The following is a 24,012-nucleotide window of genomic DNA, read 5'->3' on the forward strand; positions in this document are numbered from 1 at the left end:
AAAATGTATATATTCTATCATAAGAGCATGTCCTCTTTCGTATTTGATGATTACATATTTATACTAAGGTTATATAACGTATATCATGCAACGTCGGCTGTGAGGATAAACAATATTACTTCGCTATTTCCATAAACAAGAATTTAGCTACTGACAGTTTAGATTAAAAATGAGATGGACGATGCCGAAGTATATTTTACGCATAAGTGCATTCGGCTCATTTGTTGGAGGTGTAATTTTATTTAAGTAAGGGTAATTTACATACTGCCTTAGATAATCACAGGTTAATTTTTAAGCTCCCATTGGACTTGCGCATGTTAATAAAGTAAAATTTCCTAGCTCCTCTGTTATCACCACTATTGATAATATCGTATCATAATGGTTGATACTCAAATTATGGTAGAGTTGTGTAGCTTGGGGGAACGATGGATATAATTCATGAATATTAATAAAACGCATACTAGTGGACTCCTTACATTTCACATAATTGATTTAGAATGACGAGACTGAAAAATTTCTGATCTATCCATGCCAAGTATAGGTACTGAAACAGTAGTGGGCTAGGCTGTGAGGAATTGGGGTGAAAAATGAACCCCTAAAAAATGTCACCTAACCTCCCTTCTTGCTAAAATTTACCCGAATTTTTATTGTTCTGTTTGGTGTACCCGCCACACCCTTGGAGGAATATCATGCCATTATTCCTCAGATGAAAATAAACACAAGACACATTGAGCATCTCATTGTAACACTACCTCAGCCTCCCAGCCATACCATGTAGTTCTAGTTGATGAATAGATTCATATTGGTATATGTCCTCTATAAATCTTTACTGCCAAGGTTTTGTTGATTTTCCATAAGCGTATCACATAGCATAAAGTTTGTTAACCTAACAGGTAACATTTTCGCAGTCTGCAACCCTCACCAGTCGTAGAATGAAATACTATTTTACAAATCATCTCTTATCGTATTCTCTGAACGCTGCTTAACAAAATCACCGAGCGTTCAAAAATAATAGTATTGTCTAGTTAAACTTGGCTTTTACTATGAGGTCTTCTCTAAGAAAAAAGTAGTTTTAAGAAATTTAGCAGACATCTAATGTATTGAAATCCAGTCAGTTATTCTTTTCAAACATAATTTAACTGCAACCTGATGTTGATTCAATAAAATATAGATATTTATTCACAGGAGGATTTGCCAAGTATTTTTTAGATGAATCACTGTACGACACTACAGTACGGTAGAACTAGGATACTACAGTACAACAGAGACTGAAGTTCAACTGTGGCTTGTGGGGTGCTGTTCTGCTTTTAATTAGTATACTGTTGATTCAATCTCTGCTCCAAGACCTTTGCATTCACTTGCATTTACTTCCTGCTCCACTCCATCCAATAAGAGTAAAAAACAGTCAGTGCAACGTCACACATCCTTGATGCATATCCATCTTGAGAACCAACGCACTTCTATCTTTGTAATCAAATACAGATGGCACTAGACTCTACCTGCTGTAGATTACACTATGAGTGAAGACACGTTTGGTAATACAGGAATACACTTTCATTAGAGAACTTCCCACTCCAAAGGAATCTACTTTTTCATACTATTGAAGTATTGAAGCCTTAGGCTGCACAAACCTTGAGAGAGGAGCTGGGCAACACCAGGGCTCTTTCATAAATATAAGTCCTGGTGTGGTTATAAATAAGCAGAATAATACTTACATACATGCCTTACTCTCAGTTAAAAACTCACTACTGCGTAGAGCAACTTTACATTGATCCCATATAATAGTACTTCCATGAGGCATCTCTTTCAACCCTTTCATGTGCCTTTCCAGATCCATTTATCCCCATACAAGGAACTCTCTTTTGTTTAGTACTAGTGGATTCAAGCCTTTATCTACTTCCTCCTTTGAAGGGCTATCACACATCTCACTCACCACCACAATGGCCACAACACCTCTCACCATCACCAGCATTCCCTACCTTCCTGGTTACCATACCCTTCCACTCTGGTCCTACCCCTTCCCTCACCACCACTTCCACCTACATTCCTTGCTTCCACACTCTCTCACAACATGACACATCCCTCCCTTCCTAGCCACCACAGTCCCCAACATCACCACCACCACTACTCCCTTTTTTCCTGACCAACACATCCTGACAACTGATATCATTGGTCGTTGATTCCAAGAAATTTCATCGCCATTTTTCCCCTCCATACCTCCCATATTACCAGCACAGCATTCCTGGACAATAATGTTTTATTGTATATATTTCATCTAAGCAGTTAGCACTTTCTATTCTGCCAGATAATGGATGAATTATTGGCAGCCATGTATAATGTGTGTGATGTCTCCATGGTTGTTTAATTTGTTTATGGATGGGGTTGTTAGGGAGGTGAATGCAAGAGTTTTGGAAAGAGGGGCAAGTATGAAGTCTGATGTGGATGAGAGAGCTTGGGAAGTGAGTCAGTTGTTGTTCGCTGATGATACAGCGCTGGTGGCTGATTCATGTGAGAAACTGCAGAAGCTGGTGACTGAGTTTGGTGAAGTGTGTGAAAGAAGAAAGTTAAGAGTAAATGTGAATAAGAGCAAGGTTATTAGGTACAGTAGGGTTGAGGGTCAAGTCAATTGGGAGGTAAGTTTGAATGGAGAAAAACTGGAGGAAGTAAAGTGTTTTAGATATCTGGGAGTGGATCTGGCAGCGGATGGAACCATGGAAGCGGAAGTGGATCATAGGATGGGGGAAGGGGCGAAAATCCTGGGAGCCTTGAAGAATGTGTGGAAGTCGAGAACATTATCTCGGAAAGCAAAAATGGGTATGTTTGAAGGAATAGTGGTTCCAACAATGTTGTATGGTTGCGAGGCGTGGGCTATGGATAGAGTTGTGCGCAGGAGGGTGGATGTGCTGGAAATGAGATGTTTGAGGACAATGTGTGGTGTGAGGTGGTTTGATCGAGTAAGTAACGTAAGGATAAGAGAGATGTGTGGAAATAAAAAGAGCGTGGTTGAGAGAGCAGAAGAGGGTGTTTTGAAATGGTTTGGGCACATGGAGAGAATGAGTGAGGAAAGATTGACCAAGAGGATATATGTGTCGGAGGTGGAGGGAACGAGGAGAAGTGGGAGACCAAATTGGAGGTGGAAAGATGGAGTGAAAAAGATTTTGTGTGATCGGGGCCTGAACATGCAGGAGGGTGAAAGGAGGGCAAGGAATAGAGTGAATTGGATCGATGTGGTATACCGGGGTTGACGTGCTGTCAGTGGATTGAATCATGGCATGTGAAGCGTCTGGGGTAAACCATGGAAAGCTGTGTAGGTATGTATATTTGCGTGTGTGGATCTTTCTTTCTTTCTTTCAAACTATTCGCCATTTCCCGCATTAGCGAGGTAGCGTTAAGAACAGAGGACTGGGCCTTTGAGGGAATACCCTCACCTGGCCTAATTCTCTGTTCCTTCTTTTGGAAAATTAAAAAAAAACCGAGAGGGGAGGATTTCCAGCCCCCCGCTCCCTCCCCTTTTAGTCGCCTTCTACGACACGCAGGGAATACGTGGGAAGTACTCTTAATCCCCTATCCCCAGGGATCTGCGTGTGTGGATGTGTATGTATATTCATGTGTATGGGGGTGGGTTGGGCCATTTCTTTCGTCTGTTTCCTTGCGCTACCTCGCAAACGCGGGAGACAGCGACAAAGCAAAAAAAAAATAAAAAAAAAAAAATGTATAATGATTAGGTGTCATGCATCTGGTAACTTCTTTGACATGCTTGCAACTCTGCATGGGATTAGTTGTTGCACCAAATTCAAATGGGGCAGAAAGAGGCAACACATAAAAGTATGCTTGTATTAGCTCTGATGAGGACATAGAGCTATGTTTACAAAAGTAAGGGGTTAAACAACTAATATCACATATTTCTGATCATAATTCCTTTCAGAACACATCTGGACAAGTGGTTTTGTGAACATGTTCAACTTTACTTCCTGTTAATGAAATAATGTATTTCATTTCATATTTTAGAGAAGCTCTTGGAGGTAGTAATTACAATGGCACTGAGGACCTTACTGGTAAGACAGTGATTATTACGGGAACAAACACTGGTATTGGGAAGGAGACAGCTTTAGAAATGGCTAAACGTCGAGCCCGAGTCATTATGGCTTGTCGGAACATGGAGGCATGTAGAGAGGTTAGTATACGACTCAGATTTCTCTGAAGTAAAACAGTCTTTTTGAGATATATCTTGCTCATTTAAGGATTCTTGATACTTGAAGAATGGTCTTCCTTTAGTAAATAGATGTCTTAGCTTACATTAATTCAGTAATGAAAAAATCTGTCACTGTAGAGGTGATACTTATTGGTATTTTGAGTGTATTAATGTTTTAACATAAAAGACCTTCAATCTTATTTTTACTAGGCCAGGAGGAGCATTGCATTGGAAACCAGAAATAAACATGTTTACTGCCAAGAATGTGACTTGGCTTCACAAGAATCGATTAGAAGCTTTGCAAAGGAGATAAATGAAAGTAAGTCTGTGAGTTTCATACTCTGTGAGCGAGTGCTGATGCATGTGTGCATTGGCTTTCATTTTGAGTGATATATCTGTTTGCTAGGTGGTAATATGATAATTTGTCCATATTGTGGTAATTGTCAGTTTAAAACCCTTTCTGGTGAATAATTTTAATCCATACCTATCATACGCACAGCATGCTTTCTAGTGGAATTTTTTGTGGACTGTTTAACTTAACAATACGCAGCTGTCAGACTGTGCCTGTCCACTTGCCATTTTGGTATTCAATGTTTTTCATTTGATAGACATGGTCCCTGATGGGAAGAGGTTATGTGAAGTGAAGCATTACCATCTGTGATTGATTTTTGTGTTCCCCAAGTTGCTTGTATAGTTTATTGAATCTTGCTTCATTTTCGAAGTCATTTGATAATTAACTTGTTGTTGCATATTGTTTCACCCATTTAACACTTCATTATTTAAATCTTCAGCTGAAATAGCTGACTAGCATGTACTGAAATGGTTCATGATGAGCAAAAAAAAGTTTGACCAAGAGGCTCCACCAGTTAGATAGAAGTGGTTGGGTTATTGGGGCATGAGCATTCAGGATGGTGAGAGGCATGCATGGGAAAAATTAGTTAGATAATATATGGCAAGTGATATACTATCATGTGGCTAAAACAGGGAATTTGAAGAGAATATGTAGCGAGTGATATACTATCATGTGGCTAAAACAGGGCATTTGAAGAGATCAGGGTGAACCATGGAACAGTTTGTGGAGCTTGGCTGTGGATGGTTGGCCATGGTTTCAGTGCATTAAACAAGACACTGAGACTGGTTGTGCGCAGTTGAGGCATTGTTCACCTGTTCCTGAATCCACCCCATAAAGGTGAGAAAATCAATTGTGAATAAGGAAATAATGAGCTGGATCTCTTAAGCAGCTGTAAATATAGCACTGCTGTCAAGGTATGGAAATATATCTACAGTAAAAACACCATTTTAACTGAAGTGTTAATACTTTTGTAGGAGAGTCAAGAGTGGATATTTTAATCAACAATGCTGGAGTGATGCGATGCAAGAAGTCAGCAACTAAAGAGGGAATTGAGCTACAACTTGGAACTAATCATATGGGACATTTTCTCCTAACAAATCTTCTTCTTGACAAAGTTAAGGTACATGTAAAAGACAGAATCTAGGTTAGTTAATAAATTTGCTTAACCTATGTAATGATGCTTATCCTATTGGTAGGTAGAGATCTCTCTTTTAGAGCAGGAGAATTATTTGGTACAATATAGTAATTTCCATGAAGCCTGAAATACCAGCATTAATAGTTCTTTAATGTTCTGAATAATGTTAGACTAACATTTTAATTGAATTTCAAGTAAATTTGTTTAATTAGAGTTATAATATTAGCTCAGTCAGTGTTATCACCACGTTCATCTACTTTTATCAGTTTGAGATAATAGTTCTCATCTGGTACTTGTGGAAAGTTTGTCCAAAATGGATTTTATTACCTCATTAGCAGAGTTCCACATGGCCCTGTAGAGCTTTTTTCACTGGAATTAATAAAAGATGTGATGTTTTGCATTACCAGTACTTTGGTTTCATGTTTTAAAAATCAAAATATGTTACTTCTTAAAATAATCATCAGAAACTCAGTAGCTATTTCATACTAAAATTTTTTTTATTTAGAACTAGAGGGTAATGGTGATGTTTTTAGATGATTAAAGCCTCTGTTCATGACTTTCAAAACAAACGTATTATCATTTTAGTAGGTTCATATACATTAATTAGACTGACTGGAGAAATAATGGTGGAATTAGCATTTGTATATGCTTATGAATCAAAATAGATTTCAGTCATTTAGGTGTTTGGTGTTTGTCAAAAGATAAGCAAACATTCTGAAGAAATGGAGTTCTGCTCAGAATCCCTCAGCTATGAAGATGAAAACTTTTATGTAAAGGCCTTTTACATATGACTAGTTTCTGCTATTTTCTTTAGCACAGTACTTAAGGAATGCAGTTTTGTATCATTGTACAGAAGAAATGCCTTCAAAACCTTCATGTTCAGCTTTGGTCAGTTCTGTGACTTGATGATTTGTACTTTATGTTCTTTTTCTTACAAGTGACATCGTTGGTGTTTGGTTTTATTACCTCGTGAGAATGCAAAGGTCTGGTTGAAGTTCATATATAAGCATTTTGGAATTATTTGAAAATGACTAAGAATTGAAATTGAAAAACAGGATTAATACTGTTCACATGGTTATGAGGTACAGGACTGTTTAAAGCAGCTGCTCGTAGGGGTACAGCTTGCTGTCCACCACTGTTATATGATTTGCCACTTCTGAATTATGGATGATACTTCTACATAGTTGTATATACTTACCCTTATTTCCAGTATGCCTATTATGCATTAGGATGGGACTCTGAAGTTCAAGTAGTGCTCTAATTGTAGTGCCATATCAAAACAATGCATTGCAGCTATTTATAATGTTAAGTTCATGGTATGGTGAGCTATGCAGGCCTTGTTTATGTACCTTGGTCATCTTATGATGGCTAGAGCCTTCATTATCTAAAAGAACACTTCCAGAGGGAGACTGATCCCTTTTGACCATTGTAAACCATATGAGGCCAATAGATGCCCTTACAGAGGACTCAGCAGTCACATAACAACCCGTCCTGGCCAAAGACATCACACCATGGAGATGAGGTAGCATTGTGTCTTCATCCACATCCATTTTACCTTTGCCAGTTGATACTGCATGGGCCTATCTTTGCTTGACACTAGCTTACAATTTACTCACACTTGTTTCTGGCATTCAGATGTTCAGATGGGTTAGATGGATATTGCCTTTTATTTGACAAGTTTATCGCGATGTTAATCATAAGTACTTTGACAACACCTTTAACTGCCACAACATGGCATACTGATCATTACTTTTTGCATTTTTCTTTTGATTTAGATGTGTGATATTTACATTTTCAGTTCTAAGTTTGTTCAGTCTTTGTGTTACCCCAGCTTAAAGTTTTTCAAAAAATGCGGAAAAATAAATGATTGATCTAGAAATTAAGTTATCATAATTGTAAAAGACATAAAACATCAAAAAAAATAATAAGATTAGAGAATACAGGGTCATTTGTTTCTTTGTAACTTTTTTTTACGGTGCTGTTCATTTACATTTAACAGATAATAAATTAAAAGTGCTCTCTTATATTTATATTTACTACTGTTATTATAACTAGGTGGACTGTTTATGAATTTGCCTCTTATAAATGTCATTAGGGAGTGAAAAAAAAGGGGTGTGGGTAAGCAAAGATCTAGAAAAGTATCCCTGTCTCTTAAATGTATATATTTTATTAAGTACAGTATTCTTTGCCGAATTACGTTGATTACTTATGAACCTTAACTGTACAGTATATTTCTTGGTATTTTATTTGTGTTTTTGAGCAAAATTAGGCTGAGAAATCTACTCCAGGAACATAACAGCCTGCCTGCCAATCTGGATACACCTTACAGGCTTCAGCACCAAGTCGTATTGTAAATCTTTCAAGCTCTGCACACCATCGAGGGAGGATAAACTTCAGTGATCTCAACAGTGATGAGAAGTATGATGAGGGAGAGGCATATGCCCAAAGCAAGCTAGCCAACATCCTATTCACAAGAGAACTAGCTGAGAGATTAACTGGTAAGACAGTAATTTATGTGTATGTTTTACAGTATGAGCATTGCAGCTATTATTATTGTGAACTTTGCAGTTATTGTATTAAAGACTTACTGATAGATTTTCAGAAATATTCATCTCTCTCTGTATTCTGCATTTCATCATCCTTAATACAGTAAATTGCTTTCTGCAGTATATCCTTTTGACATCATGGCATTCCTGTAACTATTCTAGTACCATTTTTTTCACCTGCGAGGCATGGCAAACACATGGGGATTGCTTTGTATGCTGTCTTTGTTGTCCACCAATCTGTATGTCTGTCCATCATCAGAAGTCACGCTTTAGATCCATGTCACAACCTGATAAGTCTGAATGAGAATCTTAAGGAAATTTATGGGGATGTTTTCCATCATCTCTGAAATTGAATGGCATGAGTTCCATAAATAGTTCAGATTTTGTAAGTAGTAATTCCCTTGTAAAAGGGTTTAACCTGGAACAAAATCTAACTCATTACTTGAGAAGTTTCCCAGCATATCCAATATTCAGCTTCATATGCATTAATTGAGAGTTCAGAGACCCTAGTTTTGCAGAAAGGACTGTTTGTTTTCCATGATAATCAGTTTGCTTTGTTCTTAAAGGGAGTTTTTACGCTTGTGGGGCCCCATACTTCACATTCCCTCTTAATGTCCTTCTTAAATTTATTAATGGTGTATGCACAAACTGTGTCTTCAGACATTTTATTCCATTCATCTGCCACATAATTATAATTACTTTTTTTACATCTTTTTTAACAAGTTTCTTGTTTGATTTCATATGTCTTCTTGAAGAACTGTTCATTATGTCATTGTTCTGCTTCACCAACTTAAAGGTTGTAGTCAGGTGACACCTCACTCTTCTTTCTTACAAGGTTGGTAAATTTAAAACCTCTAGCTTTTCCCAGTAACTCCGTTCATCTATTCATATCTCTGATGCCTATTCCAATTGGAACTCCCTCAAGGGACAGCCATGGCAGCAGAGTTGCCATAACTAGTGAACTCCAGTGCTGTTTCTTAGTCTTTAGTGCCCCACTCTTAACAGGCCACTGGCAAAGGGCAACTCTAGTGCAGTGTTTGCAGGTGCTCCTACCTAATGTTCTTACTGATTACTATCGAATACTCCTGCCTACTACTTCTACCAAATATTTCTACCTAATACTCCTGCCTAAATGTTCCTACCTACTACTTCTATCTACAGCTTCTACCATTTTGCCAAAAGGCAGGACTAGCACATAGTGCTCAAAGCTGAAAACTTCTAGAGTTCAAAGAATGAGCTGTTTGAGTTAAGTGTTATCAAGTGTTATGTAGGACAAGGAGAGATTGTATGTTTGCGAGTAGTCCACACGCGAGTGAGGCAGAGAAAAAACAGCTACCTAGGTCAAAGGAGCACAACTTGACAAACCACTGAAGTGCTGTAACTCAGCTTTCTCTTAATTTTAATACCCTCTAAGTTGCCTTCCTCTAGACCTACTCTGTTAGTTCTTTGTGCTTAATCTAGTTTTGGCCTTTTTGGGATATAACTAAGAAAAGGCCTAATAAAAAGCGAGATAATATTTGTAAGAAAATTTTGGGATTGCATTAAAGCTGTTGTTCTGGTGGAAAGAGAGCATGTACCATCAAATCATTACGATGCTCTTACTCTGAATTAATTTCTTAGAGATTAGTTAAGAAAATAGGAAGAACTTTGTTGTGCCACTTAAGCTAAATTCGTATTTTGGTGCTATTATCTACAGGTTCAGGTGTGACGTGCAATGCTGTTCATCCTGGAATTGTTTTCACTGACATAGGGAGACACATGAGCATAAACAATAGCTGGCTAGCGAAAATCTTCTTGTATCCATTTTTGTGGGTGCTTCTAAAAACACCTCGCCAGGGGGCCCAGACAACTATATATGTTGCACTCAACTCTGAGCTGGAGAATGTCTCTGGTAAATACTTTAGGTATGTAAGAAACAAAACTCTTTTATATAAATGCTGATTAACTCTTTTAGCCTTTACTAAGCAATAACCATACTTCATAATTTTCCAGAGGAGTATGATAACATTGGCCAAAAATTGTCAGCAGAGATCTTGGAAATCAGGGACATGACCCATGATTGCCAACAATCTGCCTGGGTTTGATGGTGGAATTTTTCTAAGGGTTTTCAACCCAGTCATTAGTGCCATAACTTGTCTGTTTCATCAACTAAGGGACAGTGGAGAGTTGGGAGATTATATAGTGGAATAATTAATTCATTTTTGGCCATATTGGCACTAAAAATGTTGTCTTGGGTGCATAATACTGTTCGTGGTATCTTGAATCCAGATATGAATACAGAACAAACATTTAAAAAATAATGTACGGTATTAATTCAGAAATATTTTGCAAAAGTTGAATAATGACATGGATATTGTGCTGAAGCCTGATCACTAAACAGGCCCTTGACTGAATCCTTAATCTGATCCTGTTATTATTGGCAGAAATCTCTTTGCACCCATTAAAAGGATTAAATTGCTGACTAACCTATATTGTATCTTTTACACGATAGATGTCTGGCTGAAACTGACCCATGACTCTCTTTCACCTATGGTATTCATTGATCCTTGTCACTTTATTTGGTTAAAAAGAAAATATTAATGTTAACAACTCTAACAACCTTTTACTTTTACAGCAACAAAGCAGAAGCTCAGGTATCAGAGGCTGCACTGGACAGGGAGGCTGCCAAGAGGCTTTGGGCCATCAGTGAATGCTGGTCTGGGCTGAAATAAGGTTGTTTGATTGTTGTACTAAGTAGGTAATTAAGTTTTAACCATTGATATGGTATATCCATTTCCAGTTGTTTACACTGCAAAGTTTTATGAACCAAGGAATTCCCAGCTTTCTATGAAATTATTGTGTATTATCAAGTTTATACACATCACTCGGAAGATTAAGATCTCAAAGATGAGGTATCACCTTCCCATTCTTATTTCAGTTTGACATTGGCAATAATACTTAATAACCTGAGATTGTGCCATTCTGTTATTTCAATATCACATTCTTAGAGAAAATGTCACCAAACCTTTGACATACATAAAATAGTGACTCTGAACATCAATTATTATTATTTTAGTTACCATCATATGGGTATACAAAGTAAGCAGTGGCTTGCTGTCTCCCCTCGCCACAGCTGCCAACTTGACCTTAATTGCCCAGATCTATCATGAATAATTTGTGCATTACCCATCATACACCCCATAAACTTGAGCATAAGGCAGCGAACATCCTTTTAGAGTTGTGTTTAGTATAATTTTTGTAAAGTGATTGATTACTTATACCCTTTGAATTGTTCCCATCATCACCTGTATGCTGCCATCTTCACATGAGGCTTTAACATCTCTTGCCTCTTTACATATACAAGTAACGTATTGTACCATTGGTAGACAGTAGAAGTTTCTTCTATCTTCAGAAAGGGGCAGGGAAAATTTTTGCTTTTCTCAGTAATCTTACAACCTCTTTGATAAATGCTGTCAACCTGAGGTTGTCCATAAATGTTGCAGAAAATACACACTGATTATTGGATGACTCTATTAATGATGAAAGTGGAGAAGAATAAACATGAGCAGTGTGAAGAAATAAATGATTTAGGGAGTAAAGTAGTAGCATTTGTAAGGAGAAACAAGGCCACTACTCTAAACAACCTGGTATTGGTAATGTCCCTTGCAGACTGGTAGCCAAGGAAGGTATGTCATAACACTTTCTGGAACCATTGCCACCAACAGGGAAAAGAAAAGCACAAGTCACTGTCAATGTTTGCTTATACAAAGTAGGAAGAAAGCAAAAAAAGAATATATGTTGGTACATGGTGTAAGGAATGTGGTGCTATGATGTATATTATTGAGTGGTTCATAAACTTTCATTCTGTGGACAAGTACTAGAATTGATAACAATGTGCTGGGAATTTATATTAAAGGGTGGTAGTGAAAATAGGCCATTCTTCATGTGTTCATAGTGCTACCTTGCTACAAGGGAAATAGTGAATAAGCATGAAAAAATACAGTTATTATTATAAAAATATTATTATTACTTATCATTATTACAGGTGGAACGTTGAGGCTCCAGCATTGTTGAGGACGACGAACCATCCTGATTTCAGAGTTTACCGGTATTATTTGGAAGCTTAACCTTGCCAGACATTATGTAACCTCATTATTGTTATTTTATTTACCCGGTGTAGTCTTTATTTGTTACCCAAGTTGATGACATTGTTTATGAATATACATACATGCATTTATAACTTATTTCTTTACTTGAAAGTGCTATCAGATCATTATTCTAATGTGCATGACAAATATAAAATGAAGTATTTATGTTCTAATAAACTTGAGAGAGAGTACATTTAATGAAATTATTTATTTACCTCCCAAAATATCTAATATTTCTGTTTCCAAATTAATGTTGTCAGAGGTAAAACAATTACATGGAAGAGGAATGATGTTTGGGTTAGATGGAGTAAAAGCAAATTATTTCAGGGTTCTTCTGACTCAAGTAGGAACGAGACAATAGGCTTGGAGTTACAGTAACTGGATATTCAAAGTTCTAGGTCAACTTACAGAGTTCATGCAACATCATTTGCATGATATGAAGTAGCTGGGCTTCTTTATCAATTTCACCTGCATCCAGTGGATGTGCAAAATATTTTTTCTGAGTTATGAAGCTCTTCTACTCAAGAAAGCATAAAAACTGACCAGCAAAGTGTTTTCCATCCATGGAAAATTTGAGGCTCATCAATTTCCCGTTGGCAGTGTGTTCACAAAGCATGGGCTGCAGGTTAAGTACAAGATTAACAATCTCTTCACTTTGTACATGGGTATTAGTTTCACATTTCATTCATATTTCAATTTCCTTTTCTCACACATACTTGGTGAAGTAACTATTCACATCACTGGCATAAGCTGAGATCATCCACTCGAGTCCTGTCACAGAGGAAACTGGAACCTTCACTCTCCTTCACTTTGTCACTAGGGTCGAAATGTGTGACTAGCCATAAGTTGAGCATGGCATTTTTCAGTGTGGCATATGATACACTGTCCCAAGCAAAAGCAACAAACAAAACAGCATATTTAAATCTTTAAAGATCCATCCCACCAAAAGCACTATCTCTAACAACTTCAAGAGACTCTGATCAGCCTTCTCAATAATACTCCACATAAAACCATATATCTCTCTCTCAGTGTCATTCCTTATGCAATCAACCCACCTTACATGTTATCCTCAGCCATTTTATTTCCAAAAATTCACCCTACTCAGCTCTTTTGCATTCAGATCCCAAGACTTGCATCCATACAACACTACCTTCATACATGCCCATTTATTCCCTACAAGACACTGACATCTTTCACACTCCTTAATGCACTCAGGACCTTAGTCTCCTATCCTACCCTGTGACTCACTTCAGCCTCTGATTCCTTCTACCACAAGGTCCACTCTAAATGAAGATTTCCAGGTCCTCCCCATTTTGACTTGCTGCCAAACCATCCTCTCTCATCTCCCTGCTGTATCTCATTACCTTATGTCGATTCATGATCACTCTTGACCTTTCTCACTATCTCAACTTTTGGAGTTTCTCTCTTGAATCCTGCCACCACAGCAGAGTCATTTATAAATACTGATTCAACTCCTACCCCCAGCATGCCATAAACCTACCTCTTACCAGAAAGACCCTTGCATTCAGCTCCACCTCACTGTAATCCCTTAAATGAGGTATGGTCCAGAAAATCTAATGAGGTAAACAAAAAACTTTTTCAATACAGAATACATCAATGTCAATAGAATACTGAAGATATTAACACCCAAAGTATACTTTCCTCTTGTGACCGGAAGGCTGGTGCTAGGTGAGGTCCCTTGATGGCTGGTAGTTGTCTGCAGATGTTGATTGCAGACAATCCTTGGTCATTTGCACCTGGGCATGCCTTATTGCCAGAATTTACCTTGTGCAGTGGCCATGGACCATGGACCCAACAACTATATACTTACTTATCTAATACCTGCCCCAGGAGTCCCTTCTATCTTCACGAGGTTTCTGCAGTACTCAAGGAGTTGGCGACATCCACCAACTGGGACAATAGATCTTAAAATGTTGTGATGATGGGTGTGTCTATGTGCAGTGAAAGCAGGGTATTATAGGTGTGAAATGTCTGGGGTAAACCATGGAAAGGTCTGTGGGACCTGGATGTGGATAGGGAGCTGTGGTTTTGGTGCATTACACATGACAGCTAGTGACTGAGTGAGAATGAATGTGGCCTTTTTTGTCTGTTTTCCTGGCGCTACCTCGCTGAAGCAAGGGGTAGCGATGCTGTTTCCTGTGGGACAGGGTAGCACCAGGAATATCGATGAAGGCAAGCATGAATATGTACATGTGTATACATGTATATGTGATGTATATGTGTATATGTTGATATGTAGCACTAGGAAACAGACAAAGAATGGCCCATCCACTCATATACACATATGTATACATAAACGCCCATACACACACATATATGTATCAACATATACATATATTTTTTTTTTTTTTTTTTTTTTTTTTTTTTTTTTTTTTTTTTATACTTTGTCGCTGTCTCCCGCGTTTGCGAGGTAGCGCAAGGAAACAGACGAAAGAAATGGCCCCCCCCCCATACACATGTACATACACACGTCCACACACGCAAATATACATACCTACACAGCTTTCCATGGTTTACCCCAGACGCTTCACATGCCTTGATTCAATCCACTGACAGCACGTCAAACCCTGTATACCACATCGCTCCAATTCACTCTATTCCTTGCCCTCCTTTCACCCTCCTGCATGTTCAGGCCCCGATCACACAAAATCTTTTTCACTCCATCTTTCCACCTCCAATTTGGTCTCCCTCTTCTCCTCGTTCCCTCCACCTCCGACACATATATCCTCTTGGTCAATCTTTCCTCACTCATTCTCTCCATGTGCCCAAACCATTTCAAAACACCCTCTTCTGCTCTCTCAACCACGCTCTTTTTATTTCCACACATCTCTCTTACCCTTACGTTACTTACTCGATCAAACCACCTCACACCACACATTGTCCTCAAACATCTCATTTCCAGCACATCCATCCTCCTGCGCACAACTCTATCCATACATATATACATGTACATATTCATACTTGCTTGCCTTCATCCTTTCCTGTTCCTATCTCGCTACACAGGAAATAGCACCCCCCCCCCCCTTCAGAAAGGAAGTGCCAGGAAAATATAAAAAAGGCCACATTCATTCATGCTCAGCCTCTAGTTTTCATGTGTAATGCACCGAAACCCCAGCAACCTATCCACATCCAGGCCCACAGACTTTTCCATGGTTTACCCCAGACACTTCACATGCCCTGGTTCAGGCCACTGACAGCACGTCAACCCCAGTATACCTCATCATTCCAATTCACTCTATTCCTGAATATACATATACATACAGATGGAGTGCCTGAAGGATTAACCATTTGGCCATCTTGTTACCAATGGGAAGACTACTATCAGCAATCATTTGCAACCAACAAACACTCGACCAACCAACAATGCATTAATCACTTCATGGATGGTTTTTACTACTGCAGTACAAATAGAGTCTTCTTGGACACTAAACAGAAAGCTTTTTAACAAACTCTTCAACACAAAAGTTTTTGAAATATTTTGAAAATTCATATTTCTATATCACTTAGAATATCTAACAATGAAGAACAGTTTGCTTCCGTACAATTTGCTGTATTACCATCCTACGTGAAAAAAATATGTATTTACTGTCATGCAACTTTATCACAGAACATATAAAAACTTCACACAAATCTGCAACAGAACAATGTCTTTTATGTTAAAACCTTTTTTTACTTTACAACAAAAACATATTTCCATTAGTATCATATACTGAAGATCTTTTCCTTGGTTTAGACCAAGCTGGCACCAGCAGAATCTTTTGCAAAATACTCTGTTCACCTACATCACATATTAACATCCACAACCAATAATCAGGATGTAATGTAAGCAGGAGATGATTATGAAGACATTTTTATTATGTACATATTACAATAAATACTGTTACAAGGTAAGCGTATCAAGAAAATAGGAGAAGTCTATCCTCTACTTGCATGTTCACATTCAGAACCTATAAATATTAATGCAAAATAAATATAAAAACTGTGGATTGCAATGGTCAAATAAATGTGTTCACTGGCTGACTTTAAATGTAATTGAAAGTCTTAAGATCCTTTCACAACATTACATGAGAAATTTCTTATATACTGTACATCACCATCATCTGGAGAAAATTTAAAATTCAATCACTACATTCGTCATACATTAATTTTCCTGGGCTTTGTGCTGCATGTCCACAAAATTGCCCTAACACAACAGTGCATATTGCAATATACATACAGTAATGTTTCCCAGTGATCCTAGGTAAAGTAACAGACCTGTGAAACCAACTCCTGGGGAGTATCAAGTTTCTAGAAATACAAAGTGCAGAACACTTTTTATACCTAAAGCTGTTCACATATGACGAGATCATCAATTACATGCCTAATTATTATTTTCTTTATAATGTCACATTAACCCTTTTGCTGCAAAGCAATGAAACTTACCAAAAAGTTAAATTTCTAAAAGTACTGGGCAACTTCAGTTTATATTTTTCAAATTATATGCAAGTTGTAAAGCTGTTTAGTTAATCTTGGATATATCAAATGTGCCTCTTTAAAAACAATCATTAATATGATAATAACTGAGTATTTTCAATTTCACATTTTGGTAATCAATTATCTTTTGTACAATAACAACTGACATCCTCTTCCAAATTCTGAGAGAAATTGTTAGAAAATTTAAAAACTACAAACAATACTTCCTACAATTAAACCAATATGTCATGAATACAATCTTCCAATAGGTAGTATGATTAAGTAGTAGAAGCTATTAGCTAATTCTGCATTTCTTCTCAGTTAATCAAATGAACAGAGCAAATCTTCAGTCTAAATTCCTTGAACTGAGCAATATCTGGATTCTGAATTATTTTTGAATTACTTTAAACAGCAATCTTGAAGGAGGGATTTTCTGGCTTTTACGCTTTGGTTCTATGTAATTATGCTACATACAGAATATCAAGATATCTATTTATGGTACTTATCAAAGTCCTTTCTTGTTTCTGTTTCTTAATACATGCAATCAGACTGTGACAGAATATGAAATGCTGAGGACCAGAGAAATATCTGAAAAACACCACTTTGTACTAAAACTTTCTGAACTTATGAGTCACTTTGGAGGATATTTTTAATGTACAGGCACTTCATTCTTGAATAGTTTCGGCCTATAGATATTCAAATTGTATATCTACTTTCTGTATGAGAGAGTCTTCTGGCAAATTAGATCTAAAGTTTCGCTTTCTCATCATTAACACTAATTAACTACTTTCACAAACAGTAAAACATTTATCTAGAATGGTTATGGGTCCCCAATTAATTTGGAAGCACCACTTGTACAATACACACTTCTTTAAATTATTCCTAATTCTTAGCTCCAAAAGTTTTTCAAGAATCTGGGAGTTGTCAGGGTTATGTCTGCTAATCATTAGTAAGATGATACTACCAATAATTCAATTTCGTTGAAACAATGTGATTGAAATTTACATATATTCAACTCTGAAAAAGAAATCAGATTAAACCATATGTTCATGAACCAAAATTCATTTGTTCCTAAAGCTATCTCATTAAAGTGGAAAAGGAAATTGAGTATACAAATTAGATGGATGTTCCAAGGAACACCTGTGTTGCTTGCACTACAGCATAGTTAGGGGGGATTGATATGAGAGTGGGTGAAAATACCATTTGGAAAATATCAGAAACACCTGTATTAAATTTCAAGTCCAAAGAAGGAAATTTCTTCACGTCATAAGCCAGATTCTGTTTCACAGGAAAATTCAACCACTTTAAAAGAGGGATACCTCAGGAAAGATTCAAACTAAAGTTATGAGTCTTATGCCCATCAAATTTTTAGGTACTGAGGAAACAACTGTAAAAAGTACAGTTTGATGCATAAACCTGATTCTTAAGGTCATGTCAAAAGCATCCTCATTAAACTAGGATGTGACTCCCAATGATGGACGGACTGACGGACAGACGATGACGACAACGATGGTGGACACTGATCCTACTAGGCTGTGCAAGCAACACAAAAATTAAGAAAAATGAGTTAAAAAGTTTTTTCTTCCCAAAATCTATTTCACCTTCTATTTTCCTATCAACAATATCATAACCTGATATTTGTGTATAATATTCCCTAATTTGTATTTCTAGGTAGCTTTTGCTAAAATATTGCTGCAGCAAATGGGTTAACATGGTGGAAATGTGTCCTTCTGATGTAATACCAAAAGCTCTCAATTACTCATGTCTCATGTACAAATGTAAATTGTAACACATTCTCCACACTAAAATCTCTCTGAAAAAAAATAATATAAAGAGAGATCAGGATTTGCACATTTTTTGGATATGGCAAGTTTTCTATGCCGTATAAAAGCTTGTCTTAATGATCATCACAAAGTGGAATGAGGGATCCTGGTCCCAAGTCTTGTTTAAACTTCTTGTCGGAGGCATTTTGTCAGTGCCTTCATAATCACTGAGATTTGTCCTCATTAAATGGACTGATAATTAAAGCCACTTAAAAGTATACAAAACTTACATCCTCAACAGTATATCATTCTCACCCTACACATTAGGTATTTCGAGTCTTTCACAGTCAATCTATTGTCCGACTGCAGAGAGTTCTCACATAGGAGGATATGGGCCATGACTGAAGCCCCCTAAAGTTGATGAGTATGGTGATCTTCCAGGTGCTGGAGGGGCAGGATAGGTTTGGTAGGGATTTGGTGGGGTGTGAAGGGCCCCATACTGTCCCATAGCAGGAGGCTGTGGTGTTGTTGCAGCATGTGGGGCTAAACCAGGTGGGTACTGGGCAGCATATGGGGAATACTGACCAGCATAGGCAGCGTATGGACTGGCAGATACTGATGTTCCTGTTCGGTAGGATGGGGCATACTGTGGGTAAGTGGGAGGTTGGTAAGCTGGGAAGGGAGATGGTGAAGATACAGCAGGGTTTGAAGCAGAGTGGGCTGCACTGGGAAGGGAGGAAGTGAGAGATTGCTGGGAAGTGGCAGAATTTATTAAAGACTGCAAGTCTGGGCTAAGAGTGGTTTGGTAGTCCGGGCGACGAAAGGCACTGGTGCCTGTTGACAAGGTGTAGTTGAGGTAGTCCAGGGCTGAGGCATGGCTGTGTGGGGAACTTAAGTCTTCTGGTACAGAATCAAACACCTGGGAATTAAGTAAGTGGGACAAGTTGAGGGGACTATCAGCTCCACCAAGTCCACTTCTTGAACTGGGCACCAATCCACCACTAGTATGAGCCAGAGTTGAGCTCAGTGAACTCTGCTGTGACTGTTGAATTTGATGTTGCTGTTGTGAAAGCTGTGGGCTCTCTGACATGGTTGGATAAGTTGTAGCTGTGGTGCTCTGTTGAGTTGTGGAAGGTACTGTACTTGACATGGTTGACATTGTTCCATAGCTCCCACTACTGCCACTAAATTGTGCATGTGTGGTTGAAGGTATAAAGGATGACTGAGATGCTGTGTATGTACTGGATGATGACATGCTTGACTGGTGTACATGAGGGGCAACCTGTGCCACATTGCTTCCCAAGCTGGAACTAGAAACTGTATCTACATTACTTTTAGACCAGCTGCTACTGTTAGTGGTACTACTCGTACCCCCTGACTGTTGCTGCTGTTGTGATGATTGTTGCAAGAATGGCTGGAAGAGTGGCTGAGAAGAGTGGAAGGCCTGCTGCGAAGAAAAAGAAGGTAAATGAGGGATAGTATTAGAAGCAAGGCTAGTGTGTGGTGCTCCAGGAGGTCCAGGTCCACCTGGAGGCAAAAGGTTGCTCATAGACTGTAGGGGAGTTAAGCTAGCTGTAGGTTTATTTGGTGTTTGTTGTACTTGTGGCTTCACTATGCCAGTACGACTGTCACTGCTACTGACAGAGCTTGACAAGGGTTTTGAAAGGTCTCGCATTCCAAAACCAACAGCAGACTTGGATGGAGCTCCTAAAACCACTTCATTGGAATGAAGTGATGGTGAGGTATTGTCACTTGCTAAATTTGCTGACCCTCCATCGGATGTATCTAAACCTGATGAATTGTTGGTGATGGAGGATCCCAACTTATCATCTGGTTTCCCAGGTAATGGGGATGAGTTTTCTGTGGTTTGTGACATTCCAGAAGCAGCTGAATCAGAGAGCTGATCTGCCAAACCTTGACCTGTAGGTTCATTAGCTGACCCAACACTAGATTCAGTACTCTGACCTGAACCATTTTCACTAGCTGCCACTTCATTTGATTCATTTTCTTCCTTTTTGGGATAACTAGCATCTTCCTTTTTATTTACAAGATTAACAGGACCCTCAGCTTCTTCACCTTCCTGTTTTGTTTCTTTTTCTAGGGTTTTATTGTCGTCAGTTTCAACTTTCATTTCATTAGATAATTCTTTTTCCTCCCCTGATTCAGATTTTCCATCACTTTCAACCTTTAGAGATCCAGTGTCTTTCTCTTCTTTTTTTGCCTGATTTGCCTTTCGTAATTTTTCATTTCTATGTAAATTAGCTAACTGAGAGAGAGTCGTCTTCTTTGTTACTTTTGGTATGACACTGGTACCAGGTAACTTTGTAATTCCAGCCACCCCACTTGTGCTAGGCATGGTAGTTATCACTTTAGATGTAGTGCTAGATATGGCAGTGGTCACTTTGTTTGCGGTAGACATGGCAGTGTTCACTTTGGGTGTGGTAGTCACTGTTAATTTGGGGTTGAGTTTGATATTACGCACAGCTTTAGAGGCAGATAATCCACCAGCCTTTGTTGCAGGGGTTATGACTACACTCTTGTTTAACAGTGCCTGTGGTGTAACGCCCCCTGCTGCCACAGGCATTGTAATAGTCTGGTAGGCCTTACCACCACGTACACCTGTCAGGGGTTTCTTGCCCATTCTAACAGGCATCTGACCCTTGGTGATGATGTTACCAGTGGCATACTGCATTGCCATGGGAGGACGACCTCTCCTGGCACCACCTCCCCGTCCACCCAGATGCTGCATGCGAGGTCGGGGTGAGTTAACAATTGTTGGAACAATAGTTACACTCCCCTTATTCAATGGCAGGCCAAACACTTCCTCTGCAAAAAAAAAAAAAAAAAAAAAATTAAGGAATGATTAGTATATCCTACTGCTTCATGAAAATAATTCATGACATACTTTATAGAAATTTAAATCTCAATTAGACCATAACATAATTATGACACCAATAAAATAATTTCAAATTGTGTGCAATTAACCATTTTCACTGTATAAAAAGGAGTCTTGTGATTGTTAGGCCAACATCTCTTGGCCATTCTCTAATATTACACAACTTTTGAAATTTCTGTATGATGTCTGCATTAAGCATAACTTTTCATTTTACTCCATTTGTTCATCAACATACAAGTCAAGTGGTGAGCACAACATGCTAGCCCTGCCACCTTGGCAAAATCTCATCATAGGTATTTATAGGTAGGAAGGTACTCTTAAACTACAAAAAACTATATTGTACAAAACACTCTTAGTAATACCTAATTTTCTGCATGAGGAGGGAGCTTTATACTCATGGAGCCCCATCACCTGAACATTCTCTATCGTCATACGACTTCTTAAATTTTTGCATGTCTTCTACACAAACCATGAGTAATTACTATTTGTGTCTTACACAAAGAGAGTTTTACATTCATGTGTGGGTGTGTGTAATTACCTATTTGTACAGTATGGAAAGGAAGTTCTACACTCACTATGCTCCTATTCACTCTTTCTGTCTCTCTCTCTGGGACAAGCGTGTGTACACACACACACACTCAAGCATATCTTTAAATATTTCTAATGTAGAGGGAGGGAGTTTTACACTTGTTAGTCCCCTTCGCTTGAACAGTCTACTATCATAAAACTTATTACATTCATGCATGCTATCTGCTCTAACCATGTTCTCAGTCATGCTATTCCATTCATCCACCATTCTTACACAATAAAAGTTCTTCTTTACATCTTTTGTAACAAGTTCCTTACTTAAATCCTTGTTATGTCGTCTAGTTGCTCTATCCCTATAACTCTCAAAGAAATTATCACTGTCCACATCTCTGATCTGATTAAAAACTTAAGGTTGTGATCAAGTCACCCCTCACTTTTGTCTCCAAGTTGGGCAAATCTAAAAGCCTTTAATCTTTCCCAATAACTTAGTTCCCTTAATTCTGGTACCATTTTTGTTGCTTCTCTGTTATTTCTATGCTTTTTTAGGTAAAATGACCAAATTTCTAGTTTTGGCCTTATGTAGGGAATGAATAGCTTGCTAAATATTTTCTTATCCATATACTTGACAGTTATTCTGCCAGAGGGCAGTTTGCCTTCTTTACTGTTCCCCTTATGTGGGACTCCTAAGTCCCTCTCATATACAGACTCATAAAGTTTATATCCTGCTAGATAAAAATCATACCATAGTATATCACTCTCCCCATCTTTATTACATTTGCTCAAGTTCAATTTCATCAACCTTGTATCAGACCTTATTCCTGCCTAGTATTCCAGCTTCTTAATCATCATCCCCTGCAATACAATGTCAAATGAAAATTATTTATCAATCAGTTCCGGTGGTCCAGTCCATGATTTTGAAAAAGCTAAGCTCCTCATCCTAGCATAACCTAATATTTACTAGATTGGCAATGCTCTGTAATATACGATAGGCTTTTGGCAAGCTTAACACTTGATAGCCTAAGTTCTTCAGACTCATCTAGCCAACCATAGTCTTGACTCTTTCTCAGTTACAAAGAGTGCAAAAGCACACTCCATTGTCTTCTTCCATTCATAAACAACAATTAGCGCCCTGTCAACTGTATAAGTCCTGCTCCCTTTAATATAACATTTTTGTGCTTATAACTTGTTTATTGCTTTGTTTCACTTTCATGCCTTTGTCAATGAAACTTGCATAATGTTTATATCAACCAGTATGCATCTGGCATTTTCCAATCAATATCAATTTTCATGGCTATCATTAATGTTACTACTATTTTCATACCATTTAAAGTATAAGCCTAAAGAACTGGTTTCAATTTGTCTTTAATATCACTAATGGAATGAAGAGTACTGAAGGGGTGTATGAGAGATTTGATATGGCAGGAATTGCTAAGGGAATGAATTTGTGGAGTGGTAGAGAGAGTGAAACACAATACCACCTGTGACACTGGGAAACAGTGAAAGAAGAGGTGAGGGAGAGATATAGGTGAAGAATACAAAGAACGGTGAATGTAAGGGAGGTATGTAAGGACAGCAATAGGTGGACACTCTTGATAAAGAGTTCCTGGAAGGCATGGGTATCAGAGACATAGATAGACAGATATATAGATCGATAGACTGATAGATAGACAGGTAGGCAGGTAGGTATATTGCCAATGTCTAAATAGAAAATTATTAACTCGGATTCCTTTCTCAATTAGAATAAATTTTTTCAAGAAGCATAAACGATATTCATATGACATATGACATATTCATATGACAATGAAGATGATCACTTTACATTTCAATCACTCCCATCATTTTGACATGTAAAGGTTTTGTAGCCTTGTAAGCACATACTACTAAGAGAGTGTGGGAGTAAGGCTCGAGTGTTGTCGCATGTGTTATCGTTCATTTTTCCTACATTGACAAACTGACAGAATGGTTGGAGAGTGAGGTTAAATGCAGAAAACCTGGAGGAA

The 24,012-nt window shown here is 38.0% G+C and overlaps 2 protein-coding genes across 7 annotated transcripts in view; one reads left to right on the forward strand and one right to left on the reverse strand.

The window, feature by feature from the left end:
* Positions 1–83: 83 nt before the first annotated feature.
* Positions 84–12,573, forward strand: LOC139765497 (retinol dehydrogenase 13-like). 3 transcript variants are annotated; one of them, XM_071692954.1, is made up of 8 exons: positions 84–246; positions 4,009–4,174; positions 4,403–4,511; positions 5,519–5,664; positions 8,009–8,177; positions 9,922–10,129; positions 10,840–10,962; positions 12,250–12,573. In XM_071692954.1, the coding sequence occupies exons 1-7, from the start codon at positions 170–172 to the stop codon at positions 10,934–10,936; spliced, it is 972 nt and encodes a 323-aa protein (XP_071549055.1). In that variant the 5' UTR covers positions 84–169; the 3' UTR covers positions 10,937–10,962; positions 12,250–12,573. The 3 variants fall into 3 exon arrangements, with proteins under 3 accessions (XP_071549055.1, XP_071549057.1, XP_071549054.1); XM_071692956.1 differs by having other exon boundaries at positions 10,840–10,958; XM_071692953.1 differs by having other exon boundaries at positions 10,840–10,937.
* Positions 12,574–16,207: 3,634 nt separating this feature from the next.
* LOC139765498 (uncharacterized) overlaps positions 16,208–24,012 on the reverse strand; it is a 134,667-nt gene continuing 126,862 nt past the window's right edge. For 3 of the 4 annotated variants that reach the window (XM_071692958.1, XM_071692959.1, XM_071692957.1), the window contains one exon: positions 16,208–21,414. In XM_071692958.1, the coding sequence (XP_071549059.1) occupies positions 18,965–21,414 (2,450 nt within the window). In that variant the 3' untranslated portion in view covers positions 16,208–18,964. The remainder of the gene's footprint in view (positions 21,415–24,012) is intronic. The other variant, XM_071692960.1, reaches the window with a different exon arrangement.

Source organism: Panulirus ornatus, chromosome 55 (assembly GCF_036320965.1).
Source record: "Panulirus ornatus isolate Po-2019 chromosome 55, ASM3632096v1, whole genome shotgun sequence".
Lineage (NCBI taxonomy): Eukaryota > Metazoa > Arthropoda > Malacostraca > Decapoda > Palinuridae > Panulirus > Panulirus ornatus.

Excerpts from the sequence above, each read along its gene's own strand:
- LOC139765497 (XM_071692954.1), top strand. The coding sequence starts at position 170 with ATGAGATGGACGATGCCGAAGTATATTTTACGCATAAGTGCATTCGGC. Across the intron at positions 4,512-5,518 it reads TGCAAAGGAGATAAATGAAA|GAGAGTCAAGAGTGGATATT; the intron begins GTAAGTCTGTGA and ends ATACTTTTGTAG. Across the intron at positions 10,130-10,839 it reads GTCTCTGGTAAATACTTTAG|CAACAAAGCAGAAGCTCAGG; the intron begins GTATGTAAGAAA and ends TTACTTTTACAG.